General features: G+C 37.6%; 1 protein-coding gene across 1 annotated transcript in view; it reads left to right on the top strand.

Moving 5' to 3' along the window:
* The first annotated feature begins 812 nt into the window (after positions 1–812).
* Positions 813–18,910, top strand: part of LOC120999132 (IgGFc-binding protein-like) — a 59,811-nt gene continuing 41,713 nt past the window's right edge. The window contains exons 1-18 of the mRNA XM_040430006.1: positions 813–1,132; positions 2,601–2,878; positions 3,533–4,131; positions 4,224–4,800; positions 4,903–5,102; positions 6,576–6,959; positions 7,049–7,335; positions 8,894–9,165; positions 9,421–9,468; positions 10,104–10,345; positions 11,659–11,942; positions 12,333–12,610; positions 13,030–13,622; positions 13,720–14,284; positions 14,779–14,978; positions 15,142–15,340; positions 17,610–17,750; positions 18,074–18,330. Coding sequence (XP_040285940.1) covers positions 813–1,132; positions 2,601–2,878; positions 3,533–4,131; positions 4,224–4,800; positions 4,903–5,102; positions 6,576–6,959; positions 7,049–7,335; positions 8,894–9,165; positions 9,421–9,468; positions 10,104–10,345; positions 11,659–11,942; positions 12,333–12,610; positions 13,030–13,622; positions 13,720–14,284; positions 14,779–14,978; positions 15,142–15,340; positions 17,610–17,750; positions 18,074–18,330 — 5,724 coding nt within the window. The remainder of the gene's footprint in view (positions 1,133–2,600; positions 2,879–3,532; positions 4,132–4,223; positions 4,801–4,902; positions 5,103–6,575; positions 6,960–7,048; positions 7,336–8,893; positions 9,166–9,420; positions 9,469–10,103; positions 10,346–11,658; positions 11,943–12,332; positions 12,611–13,029; positions 13,623–13,719; positions 14,285–14,778; positions 14,979–15,141; positions 15,341–17,609; positions 17,751–18,073; positions 18,331–18,910) is intronic.

The following is an 18,910-nucleotide window of genomic DNA, read 5'->3' as shown; positions in this document are numbered from 1 at the left end:
AGCGGTTATGGTGATCCTCATTACTTCACCTTTGATAACTATGCCCATACCTTCATGGGAAACTGCACTTACACACTGACAAAACTGTGCGAGGTCAATAGCACTTTGCCATACTTCAATGTAGAAGTTGATCATGAGTACAGAGGAGGACTCACACACGTGTCCTATGTGAAAGGAGTCACAGTCTATGTTCACAGCTACCAAATCAGTCTAGGAAAACAGAAGGTGGTAAAGGTACGTTTAGGACCAACTAGCTGTTTTTTGCTTCCCTTTTGCTATTTTAGCATTACAGTTGTGACTATCCAGTAAAACACTAGTCAAGGCGTTCTAATCCAGGGAATCATTTAATGTTTAATTTATAGTCAGGGAATTAACAATTAAAATGGCTTCCATATTTCAGAATAATGAGGTGACCAATGAATTAAGAAATGTACTAAAGGCAAGGTGTGTGGTAAAATAAAAAATAAAACCATAAAAGTGGTGATGAATTGGGGGAAATAGATTTTTTTATTTTATTTCACTGCTTTTAGTTAATAAGGTTATAGAAACTTTTTACAGCTCAAATCAATGTATTCCTTTGTATTTCAGTTGTACAGTAGCTCAATAGTCAAATCAATCAGCTTTACAACAAAACATCTACATGTAGCCCAGGTCTAACTTACAACTGGGTGTTATTATTCACCTTACCAATAGGGTGTCTCCACACAGTCTTACTATGTTGTATAAAAGCATATTAGTCATTTTAAAGCTACAATACAATCAAATCCATGTGATATTATTGGGAAGGCTAGGTTTTTTCATCCTGATTTGTAATGTTTTCTTTTTCTGATCCACTAAAACCTATACAGGTCAATGGACAGGTCCAGCTGCTGCCATTGAGTTTAACTCCGGATATATTCATTGGCTTCAGTGGGCAGTATGCTGCTATCACAGCTGCATTTGGCCTACAAGTAAAATATGATGGAGATCACAGGGTAGAAGTTACTTTATCCAGAGCCTACAAAAATAAAGTATGTGGAATTTGTGGCAATTTTAATTTAATAAAAGAGGATGATAATCTCAACCCTGATGGACTTAAAGAGACAGACTCTGTAAGCTATGGGAACAGCTGGCAAGTTGGCAGTGATACCAGGTAAGATGTTCATATTTATGACATTAAAATTCTAATTGAAAACAATAAAAAAGGAATAAAGAAAGAAAACTATGTCCAATGCATTTCACTCCACCAAAAGTAGGTCAAGTGAGAGAAAAAGAAAGATATGCTGTTCAGATATCCACTGTCTATCTTCATCCACTAGTTAAAATAAAGCTTTATTTTCATAAAAGGGGTTGTTAGAGATAATTAAAATCTCAGACAATCCCTACAATATCTGAACATAAAATAAAAACATGAAATACTGTTTTCTCCTGGACTGTTCTCTGCTGCTACTGTTTTTCTGCAAACACTAGCTGTGATGTGCTTGGGTACGGTATGGCTCAGCAGTCTACAGCTGAGGACAGTGATTGGCTGCAGCAGTGATGCACCAATTCAAGGCACATCATTGTGCACACTACTGTGTCAGTGACATGCACATTCACGTGCCTGGGTTTGTCACATTATCACTGCAGCCAATCACTGTCTTCAGATGTAGATTGCTGAGGTTAGTGATTGGCTGCAGCTGTCATGTGCTGTATCCTGGCATATGACCAACCGGCGCAGGAGTACTGGGCCAGCGCCACAGAGAACATCACTGGATAACCGGTGAATATATCATAGTTTTTTATGCTAAGCAATTGTAGATGTTGTCCAAGATTTTTTATTATCTGGGACAACCCCTTTAATAGCCTTACACATAGATTGATAATGCTATATTATCAACAAAACCAAAGAGTGATACATTTGTTCTCATCTATGAAAGTAGTTAAAAAATGATCTACTGATTAATTTCTTAATATACCATGATAGTTTTTGGGGTTCCATTTCTGATACAAAGCTCATAATCCTTTGCACAGATAAAATTCTGGCTATATGCTGTCATCACTATATGGAACTAAAAGGGAATCTGTCACCAGTTTGATGGTGTCCTAACTAAGGACAACATGAACTAGTTACAGATCCCCCTAGTTAAATTCTGGGTCACTTTCTTTAATTGACCCAACCATTTTCCCAAAATCTTGTATTGAACAGCTTCAGTGCATAATGATGAGTCACGAATATTCATGAGCTCCCCGATTTCCCCAGCCACCTGCTGCTGATTCATATGGAAAAACCTGTCAATCAGAAGCAGCCGGGCAGGGAGAGCCGTGAGCTCATGAGTATGGGGACTCATTGGCATGTGCTGGAGATGTTAGGATTTATAAAGTGGTTTAGGAGCACTATATTACAAAAAGCAACACTTTGATGGACATATGGAATATATTAAGATTCTTAAACATCATGTAAACCACTTAAAAAGATTAAAATGTAATAAGGGTAATAAATGAAAGAGAAGATGAAATATTAATGGTAACACATCAATTGTTATCCATGAGGCTCGCTATGTTATGTATAGAAGTGTTTGGCACATTATTGTATTGATATCATACTAACGGTAAACAATTTTTTTTTCTAATCTCACCAGTTGTTTACCAGCCTCTGTAGTCGAACCTTCATGTTCACTGGAGGAAATAAGTGTCATTCAGAGCAATCAATCTTGTGCCATGATGCTTCCCTTTGACGGAGTATTCCAAGACTGCCATACTATAGTAGATCCTCGGGAATACTTTGAACATTGTTTCCATGACATGTGTGAACTTCATCTAGACCCAGACATCCTCTGTAATCATCTTCAAGCATATACAGATGCTTGTCATGCTGCAGGAGCCAACGTATTTCCTTGGAGAAATTCAACTTTTTGCCGTAAGTACTAGAGTTGTCTTTCTTGAGCTAGACTATATTTCAATAGTTGATAGTTCAGTACACCAATATCAGGCACATATATAGAGATGTAGCTGAGTAGAATGTGTCAGTTACATTTTTCTTGTGTGCACTGTGATACCTTTAAGTAACCAGTAGTTTTGCAATCCTTTGAATCCTATAATCAAAGGCAACTTATTGGCCCAGATTTACTAATGTGTCTGTGCCAAAAATCTAAAAAGGGGCACAATTTGGCACAGCTAGGGTTTCTACACTTTTTTCCAACATGCTTGACAAGCACTGGAGCTTATCAAGCCGAAAAAGAGTGGATCTATGAGAGAAAAGGTGCAGGACCTATGATGCACCATTTGGCACCAATGGTTGAAAAGTATACCAACCAATAGTTGGTACAGAACCAGAGAAAAGTATCTATCCTTGCACCAGATTTATCATCCAGCCTGAGCCACCATGATAAGTCTGGCGTAGATCTAGAAAGCCTGTGAAAACCTATGCCATCTATAAGATTAGTAAATCTAGGCCATTGTATTCTCTGTTAATACATAGAATGGAAAAATAGAAAGGAGAATAATCAGTGTCAAGGTCTCTAGATAAAGGTGATTTTTTTTGTCTAACAATGAAATCTTGTATATTTTACAGCCCTGAATTGTCCACCACACAGTCACTATGAGCCTTGTGGCACTGCCTGTCCAGCCACTTGTGTTAACCCAGCATCACCATCCTCCTGCTCTCTGCCATGCACTGAAGGATGTATTTGTGACCCGGGCTATGTCCTCTATAATAATAAGTGTGTTCCAAGTGACCAGTGTGGATGTTGGGAAGATGGAAAACATTACCCAGTAGGTTCTGAATTCTGGACTGATGATTCATGTGCTACAAAATGTAGCTGCCTATCAGCAGGAAGCAGCTTAGTGTGTAACTCTGCTTCATGTGCATCTGGGCAGTTTTGTGATGTGCAGAATGGAGTCCTTGACTGCTATGATTATAGCTTTGGTGAATGTACAATCTATGGGGACCCGCACTACAACACATTTGATAAACAAGTAATCCACTTTATGGGTACATGTACCTATACCCTCTCCAAGACTTGCAATCCCAATTTGTATTTGCCTCATTTTAATATTGAAGCCAAGAACGAGCATCGTGGGAACCCAACTGTGTCTTGGATAAAAAGCGTTACAGTAGAGGTTGCCATCTATAAAATAACAATGGTGAAAAATGAGCCCAGCAGAGTTTTGGTAGGTGTAAACAATGAAGAATTAATATTAAAAATTGAAAATATGGTTTCCTTAATTTGATCTAATAAAGTTTGCAAACTGTGTTTTTCTAGGTTGACGGAATCTGGACTAATCTGCCAGTAACACTACTTTACAGAGGAACCGATATATATTATGTGCATGTCTCCAGTAGTGGTAGATATATTGTTCTAGAAACTAATTTCTACCTCACCGTCTCTTACGATACTGATCATACTGTATCTATAAGGTTGATAAATTACTACTATAACATGACATGTGGACTGTGCGGAAATTTTAATGGCATTCGACATGATGACTTCTTGATGCCCAATGGACAGTTGGCACAAAACTCAAATCAGCTAGGAGATAGCTGGAAGGTGGAAGATGATGACCCATTGTGTAACATAGTTACCCCTACACCACCTCCACCATGTTCACCAGAGATTGAGGAACTTTATGGAAGTAATGCTTTCTGTGGTCTGTTAATAAATAAGCATGGACCATTCCAAGCATGCATATCAGTAATCAATCCTGAACGCTTCTTTGATAGCTGTGTGTTTGATCTCTGTGCACTCGGAGATGAAACTTTGTGTAAAGCAATAGAGGCCTATGCTGATGCCTGTCAAAGGGCTGGAGTTGCTGTTGTCTGGCGAAACAGTTCTTTTTGCCGTACGTATTCCCTTAAGATATGTAATTCATAGATATTTCTGTTTGCAAAAATTCCATTGTATTCATAGTTGTAATATTTGTATTTATTATATTTTTACCCAGCTATTGCATGTCCTGCAAACAGTCACTATAATGGATGTGGCAGTGCTTGTCCAGCCACCTGCTTAGATCAGAATGCACCAGACTACTGCAATAAGCCATGTACTGATGGTTGTGAATGTGATAGTGGCTTTGTACTCAGTGGAAGCACTTGCGTTCCTGTCAGTGACTGTGGATGTAGTTATGAAGACAGATACTATCAGGTTAGTATTTACTGCCTTGCTACATATCTTAGTTACTGATTTTTGAGATTATGTGCTCCAGTGACACCTACTGTAAACCAGTCATTGCTTGTTATTATAAACCCAGTGGGGCAGTTATCCTATATAATAGATAGACTACATTCCAACTCTTGTTCAGCTTACTTGGCAACATAATTTGGTGCCAATATTTTGGCACAAAATGGTGCATCCTATACCACACCCACTTTTCAATGAAATCATGACGATTTCCTTTCAAATCCACCCCACTTAGCAGGCAAGGCACAGTGGATTACTCTTTTTGGCTTACTTTCCTCATAAATATAATGCCTTCACACAGGGCCATAATTATAATTCATAGGGTCCCATAGCCAAATAAGATGGAGCCCCACACCTAGTGTAAAAAAGTTAAAACAGCAGCATAAGCAATAATAATAAATGGTATATATAATAGAACCATATATCAGAAAACCCACATTATAACAAAAAGTCACCACATTGTTATTCCCCATAAAAAGGTACAATGTTCTTGAACCTGACTGGGGCACCCCACCTCTGGGCCCTATGCCTGCTATGGCTACAGTTATGTCCAAACATTAAGAAAATCTTCAGATGGTTTCATTATGTTCACATTTTTTATGTTGCATTATGGAGAGCACCTACTATGTGTGAGAACTATTGTAAGCCAGGAAATGTTTCTCTGGGTTTCTGTGAAAAATATTGTAGCGTATCTCACATCTGCTGGCATCTTTTCCTTTTGGAAGTAACGCTAATATGCATATTCCTTTTAGATATTCCTATTCTTTCCGATTCACCCAGGATAAATCTTAAGAAATTTAGATTTGTCTGGATTCAAATCTTTTTGAAAAATTACCATAATTACCACAAAATATGGATATCAAAATAGCTCCATAATAATTTTATTTTGGATTATGTGCTACTCAAAATATAAAAGAGTTGTCCAGGATTAGGAAAAAGTGTTTCTTTTTTTTCCCCAGAAACAGTGCCACTATTATCTATGGATTTTGTCAAATATTACAGTCCAGCCCCATCAACATGAGCTGCCAAACCATACATAGCCTATGCACAAATATGGTGCTGTATCTGGGAAAATGTTGGCTGTTTAATTCTAATCCTAATTAACCTCTTCAAAGGACATCTTTCAGCGGATTTGTACCTATGGAACTGGATGACTTGCTGCATGTGCGCTTGGCAGCTGAAGACATCTGTATTAGTCCCATGTTTATATGTGCACGTTTATATGTTGCTGAGGAAAATGACGTTTTAATACATGCAATTGAGCCTTTAGGAGCAATGAGGGTGTTGCTGTTACTCCTAGAGGCTCTGCACCCTCTGCAACTGCTGCACCCTCTTCACTTGATTGACAGGGTCAGGCGTGATGACTTTTTAACTTTAAGGTAATGGAGATTCTTCTACTATACTGTACATACTAACACATTGTACTGCACTTTACAGAAAAATGAAGCGTTCTTGGCAGGGGAATGTGAGAGATATTGCCAATGTGTAGGAAACAATCAGGTGACCTGCATAGAGCAATCTTGTGGACCTAATGAAATCTGCAAAGTTCACAATGGCGTCAAGACTTGCGTAGCAGCAAACACGGCCATCTGTCATGTTTACGGAGATCCTCACTATATAACTTTTGATGGGAAACTGTATCATTTCCAAGGAGCTTGCAATTATACAGTAGTGGAGACCTGCGGAAACTCATCATCTGCAAACTTCTCAGTCACGACAAGGAATGAACACAGAGGAAACCCTTCCTGGACAGCAATAAATTCAGTTTCTGTTCGGATCAATGACCTTTATATCACTTTGGGGAAACATAAAGTTGTGGAGGTACAGTAAAATTCCATATTACTGCTGTTTCCAAAGTGTTAAGCAAAATGCTTATGTTAAGACTATGTTGCGCATCCTTTTTCCTTTAGGTAAATGGAAACATTATGATATTGCCTGTGACCTCAATACCTGGCGTCAACATACAGTTGAGTGGTGCTTTTGTTGTCTTACAAACTGACTTTGGACTTGAAGTTAAATTTAACGGAGATCATGAACTTCTTGTCAAAGTGAATGAGAAATATAAGGAACAACTGTGTGGTCTCTGTGGCACCTACAATGGTAATCAACTGGATGATTTTCTAACTCCAGAAGGTCTAATACTATCTGATTCCAATGACTTTGGAAAAAGCTGGCGTGTTGCCGATGATAACTGGATGTAAGTAGAGACAAAGAATTACATTTATTTTCTAGTTAGTCTTTCATTCTTCACTTTATTTTTTTCTTTCAGTTTATATAATTGAGTCAAAACTTTTTTATTAGAGAGCATCTACCAGCAGGATCAAACCTACTAAACCAGCCATAATGCCTGGTAGGGCTGACCCTCCTATTTAAAAACTTATCTTTCTTCCCCCAATCCATTACTGGGTTTAGAAGAAATAAGGAATTTTTAAATATGCAAATTAGGGTTTAAGTGCACTAAAGAGCTCCTTATCATCATAGCCAAGCTTCCCTAGACACTCCTCCATTGGATTGACAAGACCAGGCATTTGGTTGGAGAAATGAGTGTTCAAGTAATCAGAGCAGGAAAACTAAGGTGCACCGAGTGTCTTGGGTCTACCATTTGGTGCCTTTAAGTCCCTATTTGCATATCGAAAAAAAAAATCTCTTATTTCTTCTAAGTGCAGCAAGGGATGGGTAGAAGAAAGGTATATTTCAAATCAGCAGGGCCAGTCCAACCAGGCATTATGGCTGGTTTAATATTCTTTATCCTGCTGACAACAACTCTTTAAAAGCAATCATCAATTCATGATTAAAGGGGTTGGCCACATTCTGGTTACTGTTGACCAATGTGCTTGTGAGATGACTCTATGACATTTACTAATATAGCTTTGTTGAAATTCTGCACCATTCTCTATATTTTATTCGGCTTACTCCCTTATTTACAAAGTATTTTGTGCTGTCCATGGGGAGGTCCTGTCCATAAGGTGGAGAGTCATGGGACCAGGCAAATTACCTCCATGTCATGTCTCCTCCATTCAAATACACTGCACCTGCCATCTGCACTTGTTCTGTTGGGAATTTAGTGCAGGTGCAGGGTGTTTGAATGGAGGAGACTCCACATGGAGGTGATTTGTCTGGTCACATGACCCTCCATCAGCGGCCATCTTATGGACAGGACCTCTGTGTGAACAGTACAAAATACTTTGTAAACAAGGGGACAAACCCTATAAAATATAGAAAATGTGCAGAATTTCAATAAAAGCTATATTAGTAAGTGCCATATAGTCATCTCACAAACGCATTGGTCAACAGTAACCAGAAAGTGGCCAATCCCAGTACATGTTATTTCCACTACTGTAACATATTTTATTGTTTCCATGTATATAAAATAAAAAGTGAAGCAACTTATTTTGGTTAAAGATATTCTACCATTTTGTGTCTTTAGCTCCCATGTACTCCAATGTGTCTCTATAGTTACATACTATAAACTAATCCATGTGGTCTGATCCTACAGTCATGTGTTAGTACCTTCCTATCAACACATAATTGAAGAATCACAATACATAATCACATTTTGTGTTTGTGGCCTGCAACTGCAGTTCCATAAGGTCATGTAAGAGCTTTATTCACAAAATGTACACTATATTTAATCTAGACTATTTGTAAAGTTTCTATATTTTGAACTTAAATGCATTGGTGCAAAAAATATTAGCAAAATGTGTACATTTAGAGAATGATTACTATCCTTTTAACATCACTTATCTGTGTTTTAGCTGTGAAGATGGTATTGTTGATCCCCCGCCTTGTGATCCTGCATTGGAAATCAAATATGAAGATGAATGTAGAGTCATCTTGTCAGGCAGTGGTCCTTTTAAGAACTGTCATTACCTCATTCTACCACAGTTATATTTCGAGAACTGTGTGTATGATCTCTGTGCCACAGGAGGAAGCCAGGATCAATTCTGCAATGCACTAGAGTCTTATGCTGCTGCCTGTGAAAGTGCAGGAGTCACGGTTGGAGACTGGAAAGAAGACACCATATGTAGTAAGTGCCTTATATTGTTTTATTTTTCACACAATATTAACAGCTTGTTACTGTATTTATTTGTATAGCAGATGCTTAACCGTCCAATCATTTTAATGATTTAGTCTGAACTAATGAATAATGAAATAATACAAATATCTAAGCAAATAAATATGTATACAATCAATATGGAGTAAATAAGATGTAATATCTCCAGACCTTTAATTTTTTTAATTTTTTTTTTTACTATGCTTTTTTTTATCTTATTCTCATCAGAAGTACCAACTACTACTCCCGTGACACCAGCTACTCCACCAACTGCTGGTAAGTCCTTAAGTCCATCGGGTAAAGTAAAAACATGTCTTTAGGGGGTCATTTATGACCAGATATATGCCGCGCTTGTGTCGTATATCTGGCAAAGATTCTGGAGAAGTGGGCATGCCTGCTGGAGTTCACTGTATCTGGCCTGGTGGAATATTGCCATTCACTGCCAGACTTCATTGACTATAATGAGATCCAGCTGTTTTTTGTCATAAGCACAAGGTTTCGACAGGAGAAAAAATGGTGCATGCACCAGTTTTTGTCCGGCCAAAACCTGACACTCATGTAAGTTATATACAAGCCAGGAATAGTGCTATACTCATGGGCAAACACATGACACTTACGCTAAAAAAAACACACCTTAGAATACTGTATGTTCCTATATTACTGTACATTCCAATGTGTTTTTCTTTTATTTATAAAGAAAGTGTTTTCAAAGGAAAAATGTGCATTTTGCCTAAAAATGTAATGCCTTACTTTTTTTTTATTGATTTAGCTACAGTATGTACATTCTTCCTTTAAATTACTTATTTATGTACAGATATATAGAAATATATCCACCCATTATCCATAGTAAAATAACTTTCAGTGAAGAAGTATAACAGTGACATTGATGTCATCTATCATTGTATTCACAGGATCATGTGAGGTCAATGGAGATCCTCATTATTACACCTTTGATAACCAGGTTCACCACTTTATGGGAACCTGCACCTACACTCTTTCCAAGCTCTGTGAACATAATGGAAATCTAGCTATCTTCAATGTGGAAGCAGCTAATGAGCACAGAGGAGGAAACAGTAGAGTGTCCTATGTCAAGTATGTGAACGTGGATGTGCATGGATACAGGATCACACTGGAGAAGGACAGGGTAGTCAAGGTAAGATTCTAGGTTTAGCATGTACTTGCAGACCGCCGAACATAGTAAAAAATATGGTTGGGCCGCATAGAACTCCGCAGAGATGTTTATAAGGAGTTTTGGCTCACAAACATTGATGGAAATTACTGACCAAACACTGATGTGTCAATTGGGCTTTAGGCCTCATGCAAACAACCGTTTTTCTGGTCCGCATCCGAGCCGCAGTTTTTGCGGCTCGGGTGCGGACCTATTCGCTTCAATGGGGCCGCAAAAGATGCGGACAGCACTCCGTGTGCTGTCCACATCCATTGCTCCGTTACGTAGCCCAGTGAAAAAAAATATATAACATGTCCTATTCTTGTCCGTTTTGTGGAAAAGAATAGGCATTTCTACAATGGGCCGCCTGTTCTGTTCCAAAAATTGCGGAAGGCACACGGGCGGCTTCCGTGTTTTGCGGATCTGCAATTTGCGGACTGCAAAAAACTGAACGGTCGTGTGCATGAGGCCTTAGGCTGTGGAAATACACACCTCTCTCACTAAGTCCTTATTCACACATCAGTGTTTTGGTCAGTGATTATCACCAGTGATTGTGAGCCAAAACAAGGAGTGGAGCCTCCACAAATATAAGGTATAAAGGAAAGACCTGTACCTGTTCTATGTTTAGAACCGCACCTGGTTTGGCTCACAATCACTGATGGAAATCACTGACCGAACACTGATGTGTGAATAAGGCCTAAAAGACAATAAAATTGTCAAACACAATGCAAAAGTGCAAAAAGTTACAGATGCACCAGAATTTGCAACTTGTTTCTGCAAAAAAAACAGGTATGCAGAGGTAGATAAATCACCCAAGATATGTATAACAAAATAACAAAAGAAATTAAAAATTGCAAAGAAAAAACAAAAGCAAGAAAGCCACCACTGGCACAAACTCTACCTACAACACCACTCATGACAACCTAAATCTATACATCACATAGTGATTACCATGACAGAAAGGCAAAGCCAACTTCACTGTAGTGGCAGTTTGTGCCACTGAAAAAAATTCACTATTTTTTTCTTCTTATAATTCCCACCTCGCTTTACCTAAACAATAAAAATACAGGGATAACAAATGGCAAAATAATGTACCAGAAAAAAGTTACAAATATTATTTAAAAACCCTCATGTACTGCAAAAAACCCTGCTTATGCCTGGCATTAACAGAGACAGGGGCCTAACCTTGAACTGACTACCAAATATAGTATAAGAGCATTCAGTGCTTGGTTTTCCAAGCTTAGAATAAATGGCCTCAGACAGAAACTTTACTTTTATATATTTTTTTCGACTTACAGGTGAATGGAAACATTGTGACCTTACCAAGAACTCTAGTACCAGGTATTAATATATTCCTGAGTGGACATGATGTTCTGGTCACAACAATATTTGGCCTGAATGTGAGATTTGATGGAAACCATAGAGTGGTAGTGACTATTCCACATGAATATGCAAACAAAGTGTGTGGACTGTGTGGTAATTTCAACGGGAATAAGACTGATGACTTCCTAAACCCAGATGGAGAACTAGAGCCCGACTCCAACAGCCTTGGTAACAGTTGGCAAGTGGAGAATGACACCAGGTAAAAATATCAGATAAAAAAAAAAATATTTAAAAGGGTTGTCACGGTTTCAGATATTGATGACCTATTCTCAGGATTTGTCATCAATATCAGAATGATGGAGTCCATCACCTGGCAGCTCCAAAGATCTGCTGTGCAGCCTCTGGTGCTCGAAACCATACTTTTAACTGAGCCAGAAGGACAGCTCCATTGAAAGTGCAATGGCTGCACTGGATTACTACAGCTCTGCTCCCATAAACTTATGGAGATTAAGGGAAGAATTGCGGGGGTGTTTTGAGATACATGTCTGAATTTCCTGTATTCGGTATTACTTTAAATGTACTACTACTTTTTGTAGCAGACTTTATTGATCACTAAAATAAATTCCTAATTTAATAATATTTCTATAAGATGTACAACCGGACCAGAAATTCAGCCAAACTGCACAGATGATGAGAAGACCACCATATCAAGTAACAGCTTCTGTGGAATAATCACTGACAAGAACGGTCCATTCAAAAATTGCCATGGAGTGGTGGATCCTCTGGTGTATTTTAATAACTGCGCATATGACTTGTGTGAACTGAATCTGGATCCTGGTACCCTTTGTGAGAGTCTTCAGTCCTATGCACAAGCTTGTCAATCTCATGGAATCTCAATATATCCCTGGAGAAATGAAACTTTCTGTCGTAAGTACCACATCAAGATGTAATGATACTGTATATTGTAACACTACAGGAAGTCAATTTACATTGCTAAAGTAAAATAAAATTGTTAGTTAAACATTATAATCTGTAAACATATATTATCAAATAAAATATGTTAGAGCCAAACATAAAATCTTTATCCATTACTTAAAATTTAGCTACTCAAGATTCAAAATTTCAAGGTGGTATCGATATGAGAAAAGCACCTTGTTGCAGAGTGAGATGAGCACATAGTACATGACTAACCTTCAGCTTGATGGATCAGGTTTAGCTTTGATTCTGCTATTGATACTTTGATTCTACTATTATTTGTAGATGAGACAACTACATCATCTACATTTTCACCTGTTTGCCCAGTGTTACTAGCTCTTTCTTTCCCTAATTATGTTTTTCCTTTGCAGCACTGAAGTGTCCACCAAACAGCCACTATGAACTCTGTGACATTGCCTGTCCAGCTACTTGTGTCAATCCATCATCTCCATCCACATGTTCTCTTCCGTGTTCAGAGGGTTGTGCTTGTGATCCAGGCTATGTCCTTTATAGCAAAATGTGTGTTCCAAGAAGCCAGTGCGGTTGCTGGGAAGATGGAAAACATCACCCTGTAGGCTCAGATTTCTGGACAGATGACACATGTACAAAGAAATGCAGATGTCCCTCAGCAGGAGGTAGTTTAATCTGTGAACCAGCATCATGTCCAGATGGAAAATATTGTGGTATAGAAAATGGAAAACCTGGCTGTCAAGATCTTTCATTTGGTAACTGTGTCATTTATGGAGATCCTCATTATAACACCTTTGATAAGCAAACTCACCACTTCATGGGAATATGTACCTATACCATCTCAAAGCTTTGCAGCAACTCTACTTCTCTTCCGTATTTCAATATTGAAGGGAAGAACGAACACCGTGGAAATCCAACTGTGTCGTGGATTCGGAGCGTTATGGTAGAAGTTTATGGCTATAAAATAACAATGGAGAAAAATGAGCCCAGTAGAGTTTTGGTAAGTAAAATGAACAAATCAGAACAGTCTTGACAGTGTTAATGTAAATTGGTTTTGTTCTAGCAAAAACCACGTGTTTCTGTTTTTTCAGGTAAATGGAATCTGGACAAATCTGCCAATAAGCTTAGTGAATGAATCCCTAGTGGTAACAAGAAGTGGTAGATACATTATTTTGGAGACTGATTTCCACCTCACAGTTTCCTATGACACTGATCATACCCTTGATGTGAAAGTACCAACTACTTATTATAATCTGACCTGTGGAATGTGTGGTAACTTAAATAATAATCCACGTGATGACTTCTTGATGCCCAATGGACAGTTGGCACAAAACTCTAATCAGTTGGGAAATAGCTGGCAGGTGGAAGATGATGATGATCCATTGTGTAACCCAGTTCCCCCTACACCACCACCACCATGTCCACCAGAGAATGAGGAACTTTATGGAAGTGATGCTTTCTGTGGCCTGTTAACAAATAAGAATGGACCATTCAAGGCTTGCCACTCAGTAATCAATCCTGAACGCTTCGTCGACAGCTGTGTGTTTGATCTCTGTGCACTCGGAGATGAGACTTTGTGTAAAGCAATAGAGGCCTATGCTGATGCCTGTCAAAGAGCTGGAGTTGTCATTGCTTGGCGAAATTCTTCTTTTTGTCGTATGTATTCCTTCATATTACAAAATGTAATTCTAATATGAAAACACTGTTATCCACTGGCCCAAATTTACTAATGTGATTGTGAGAAAAATATAGCGTGAAATGCATCAGAAATTATGGTTTTTGAACAGACCTATTTATCATGCAAATGCAACAAAATGAATAATCCACTATAGCTCTCTCAATGAAGGGAGGACGGTAGCTAGAAATGAGTATAGCTTACAGTATGACAACATGTGCCAAAATTGTGCCATACAAGTATAAGCAACCGCAAAGTTGGGTAAAGTTAGTCAAAAATGTATTATCATGCTCAACAAAAATCTATCACCTAGCAGGATCAGCCAACAGGATTAGTAAATCTGCAGCATTTGTTTTGTGTATATGAACAACCATACCTTGTTACTGTGTATACGTTTATAAAGGTAGAAACATAGACATACATAGGTATAACATTTTGTTATAATGACATAATTTTATCTTAATTTTTTTCTCAGCACTCCAATGTCCTGCAAACAGTCACTATAATGGATGTGGCAGTGCTTGTCCAGCCACCTGCTTAGATCAGAAGGCACCAGATAACTGCAATAAGCCATGTACTGATGGTTGTGAATGTGATAGTGGCTTTGTTCTCAGTGGAAGCACTTGTGTTTCTGTCAACGACTGCGGATGCTTTTATGATGACAAGTACTACCAGGTCAGTATTATTACTATTCAGGTATTTACATAGGTCGTGAAATAGTCAATGCACAGGAAATATAAAATACGTACAGTAAGTAGTTCATTCATAATTTTTCATTTGAACATATCCTTCGAGTGACTGTAGTGTTTCATGATAATTGTATTTTCAAATTCTGCAGAAAAATGAAGTGTTCTGGAAAGGGGAATGTGTAAGTCTCTGCACATGTGAAGGAAACAATCTTGTGAAATGTGTAGATCAGACATGTCCCCCTAATGAGGTTTGTCAGGTCCAGAATGGAGTGAAGACCTGTGCTCCCAAGGCCACCACCACAACTACTACGACCACAACAACCACAACCAAACTCCCACCAACACCAGGTAACTTTATCACTTAGCCTCGTTCTACTGCACTTCATAGAGAGCAAATTAACTAAAGCTCTAATATCAAGTCATAGGTGAGAATAAAAAAAAAAACTCATGGCCTTATTTCTTGAAAACGTGTTCTGTTTAAGAAAACCTACATCTTATAAGTAAGAAAGAGCTATACTTTAAGGGGGGAATTTATCGTCACTTTTTGAAGTTAGATTTGCTTTGACTTTGAGCTAACAAAAGGGGCATCAGATTTCTCAAAAGTCACATCATGTTTGTTAAATTTGGTGAATTTTTATTCTTACTCTTTTGTCTAGAAATGCAACTCTATTTTTCCCACACCATCCCCCCACTGGAGGGAGTTTTAAATGTCATAATGATTAGTGTTGATCACGAATATTCGAATTGCAATTTTTATTGCGAATATCGGCACTTCGAGAATTCGTGAATATTTAGAATATAGTAGTTTTGAATATTTGAGATTTTTTTTTAATCAGTACACATGATCCTTCCCTGCTTCTAGCTTGTGGGCCAATGAGAAGGCTGCAATATCTTTGACTTTAGGAGTAGTGTTGATTGCGTATTTTCGTAATGCGGATTTCGTAATGAGAATTTTTGTAATGCAAATTTTTGTAATGAGAATCAATGAGATCGTGAAAACTCAGATCCGATGGTATATTCTAACCCCCAGGTGTTCCCATGGTGACGGGGATGCTTGTGGGGAGGAGTATGCCAAAGTGGAACAACTGTACAGATAATAAAAAAAGACGAATATTCAAAAAAACTAATATATTTGTTTTTTAGAAAATTCGTAATATTCTAAAACAAGAATATATAGCAATATAGCGAATATAAAAAAAAATAATAATTAACTATAGTTGTATTTTTTTTCCAATTTGAACGTCAGATGAGAAAAAAATTACAACTATTAGACAAAGAAGATTATAGCACTATATTAGCTAAATTGCTCTATATTCGTTTTTTTTCTTCGAATATTCGCTATATTGCTATATATTAGTTTTTTTGAATATTTTTAATATTCTAAAACAAGAATATATAGCAATATAGCAAATTATAATATTACAAAAATTTGCATTACTAAAATTCTCATTACGAAAATTTGCATTATGAAAATTCGCCATCAGCACTACTCCTAAAGTCAAGGATATTGCAGCCTTCTCATTGGCCCACAAGCTTGAAGCAGGGAGGGATCATGTGTACTGATAAAAAAAAAATCTCGAATATTCACTATATTGCTATATATTCTTGTTTTAGAATATTAGGAATATTCTAAAAAACGAATATATAGCATTATAGCGAATATTCGAAAAAAAAAACTAATATAGAGCAATTTTGCTAATATAGTGCTATAATCTTCTTTGTCTAATAGTTGTAATTTTTTTCTCATCTGAAGTTCAGATTGGAAAAAAATTACAACTATAAAAAAAAAGATTATAGCACTATATTAGCTAGATTGTTCTACATTCGTTTTTTTTTTCTCGAATATTCGCTATATTGATATATATTCTTGCTTTAGAATATTACAAATATTCTAAAAAAAGAATATATTTGTTTTTTAGAATATTTGTCTTTTTTGTTAAATCTGTACAGTTGTTCCACTTTGGCATACTTCTGCCCGACAACCGTCCCCGTCACCATGGGAATTCCTGGGGGTTAGAATATACCATCGGATCTGATTTTTCACGATCTTATTGATTCTCATTACGAAAATTTGCATAACGAAAATTCTCATTACAAAAATTCACATTACGAAAATTCGCAATCAACACTACTCCTAATGGATACTCAAATTTGCAAATATTCTACGAATATTCTACGAAATATTCGCAAAATATCGCGAATTCGAATACGACCCCTGCCTCTCATCACTAATAATGATCAATCTGGCATGAAACAAATTAATATACCCACCCTCACGCAATATCAAACCACTTTTCAAAAGTTGCGATAGATTTGTATGCCAGAAAATGAACACACAAACTTGATACATCACTGTTTTGATACATCTCTTGATGCACCAATATGTTTGCTTATAGGGGCTCCTGGACTGTACATGTCAAGTGACTTTAAAGCTGCTTCATAAATTATAAAATAAAAACAATGACTATTTAGGTCTCTTTGGGGGAGATTTATCATAGCCCAGTGATGTATCATAGGTGCAGCAACAGGCAATCAGTGCGCCTCAACTGAAATGTTTATTTAGAGAACTGTAAAAGATTAGATCAGTATCTGAGGGATATTCTATCTTTCACTGCAGACATCTGTGATCTGGATTGTTCTTTTGACGTTAATCTATGTAACTGGAAGCAGGCAGTGAATGATGATATGGACTGGATACGCTGGAGTGGTGCAACTCCATCTGCTTTTACTGGACCAAGTTTTGACCACACAACTGGAGGTAAGTAGACACTGTTCTCTTTTGTTTTTAAATACAATAAACTATTTTGTCTGTGTAAATGGAAATTGCAAACCCCCTAGGAAAATATACAATAAAATACAGTTATTAAAAATGAGCTACAACCCTCCTAGGTACAATGAGCTTCAAGTTATCTGAACATCTCTTCTTCACGTGTAAACGAATTATAAAGCCACAATAACGTGTCCAGAGTCCCCAAATCTTGTATATCTTAGCAATGAGAAGATCTTTTGTAAGAGAGATAAATTTACATATAATGTGTATCAACTCAATAGCAGATGAGTGAATATTTATGCATTTTCCAGGTGGATACTATCTGTACATTGATGGACGTAACTCATATCATGGAAATATAGCAAGGTTGGAGAGTCCTGAAAATTGTGTCACTGGAAAGAACTGTTTGCGCTTCTGGTACCATATGTATGGAGTTGCAGACTTTATGCAATTGCGAGTGTCTGTTTTAACAGAAGATGGCTTAGAAGTCATGTTTGACATGATGGGCAATGCTGGAAATGTGTGGCGTTTAGAAGAAATTTTCTTACCAGGCATTGAAATCCGCAAGGTAACTAAAATGTTATTAACGAAAAGAGATTCTTTAGAGAGTTAAACATTATTTTAAATCCCAAATAGTGTTGAGGGAAGCAAAACATCAAAGCGGATTTGGTCTGAAGTTTTGGAAAACGTCAATTCGCAACAAATCCGAATTTCCTTGCGCTTTGTGTCAATGAATGTAGTTTTCCTAACATCATGACTGCATGTGTTACAAAGTGAAACTTAATGTAGAGGAGACAAGCTTGGTAACGTAGGGTCATCAATAATGCAGGGCAGCCAGCCTATCCGCAGTGATGTCACAGCCCTATAAAACCCTCTTCTCGTGTGGTCACAGCCATTGTCCTGTGAGCTAAGCATAGGGACAGACTTGGCAAGTGCTCATGCACTAGGGACCGTGTTGCTGAAAATGATTAATAGAAGAATTCAATACAAATAAGATGGAAGCTTCTATTATACCATCCAGTCTGCACCCTTTAGGGGGGCCAGGTCTTAATGATGACCATCCTCATCTTTTGCTGGCCTTACTTCCTAAAAGGTCAGCAAGATGCAGAGAAAGGAGGAGCTGGATGTTCCTGATGACATTCTCTAAT

Source organism: Bufo bufo, chromosome 4, assembly GCF_905171765.1.
Source record: "Bufo bufo chromosome 4, aBufBuf1.1, whole genome shotgun sequence".
In the NCBI taxonomy this organism is placed as follows: domain Eukaryota; kingdom Metazoa; phylum Chordata; class Amphibia; order Anura; family Bufonidae; genus Bufo; species Bufo bufo.
Note: the sequence above shows the minus strand (reverse complement) of the source record. Positions and strands in the feature narration are given on the sequence as shown.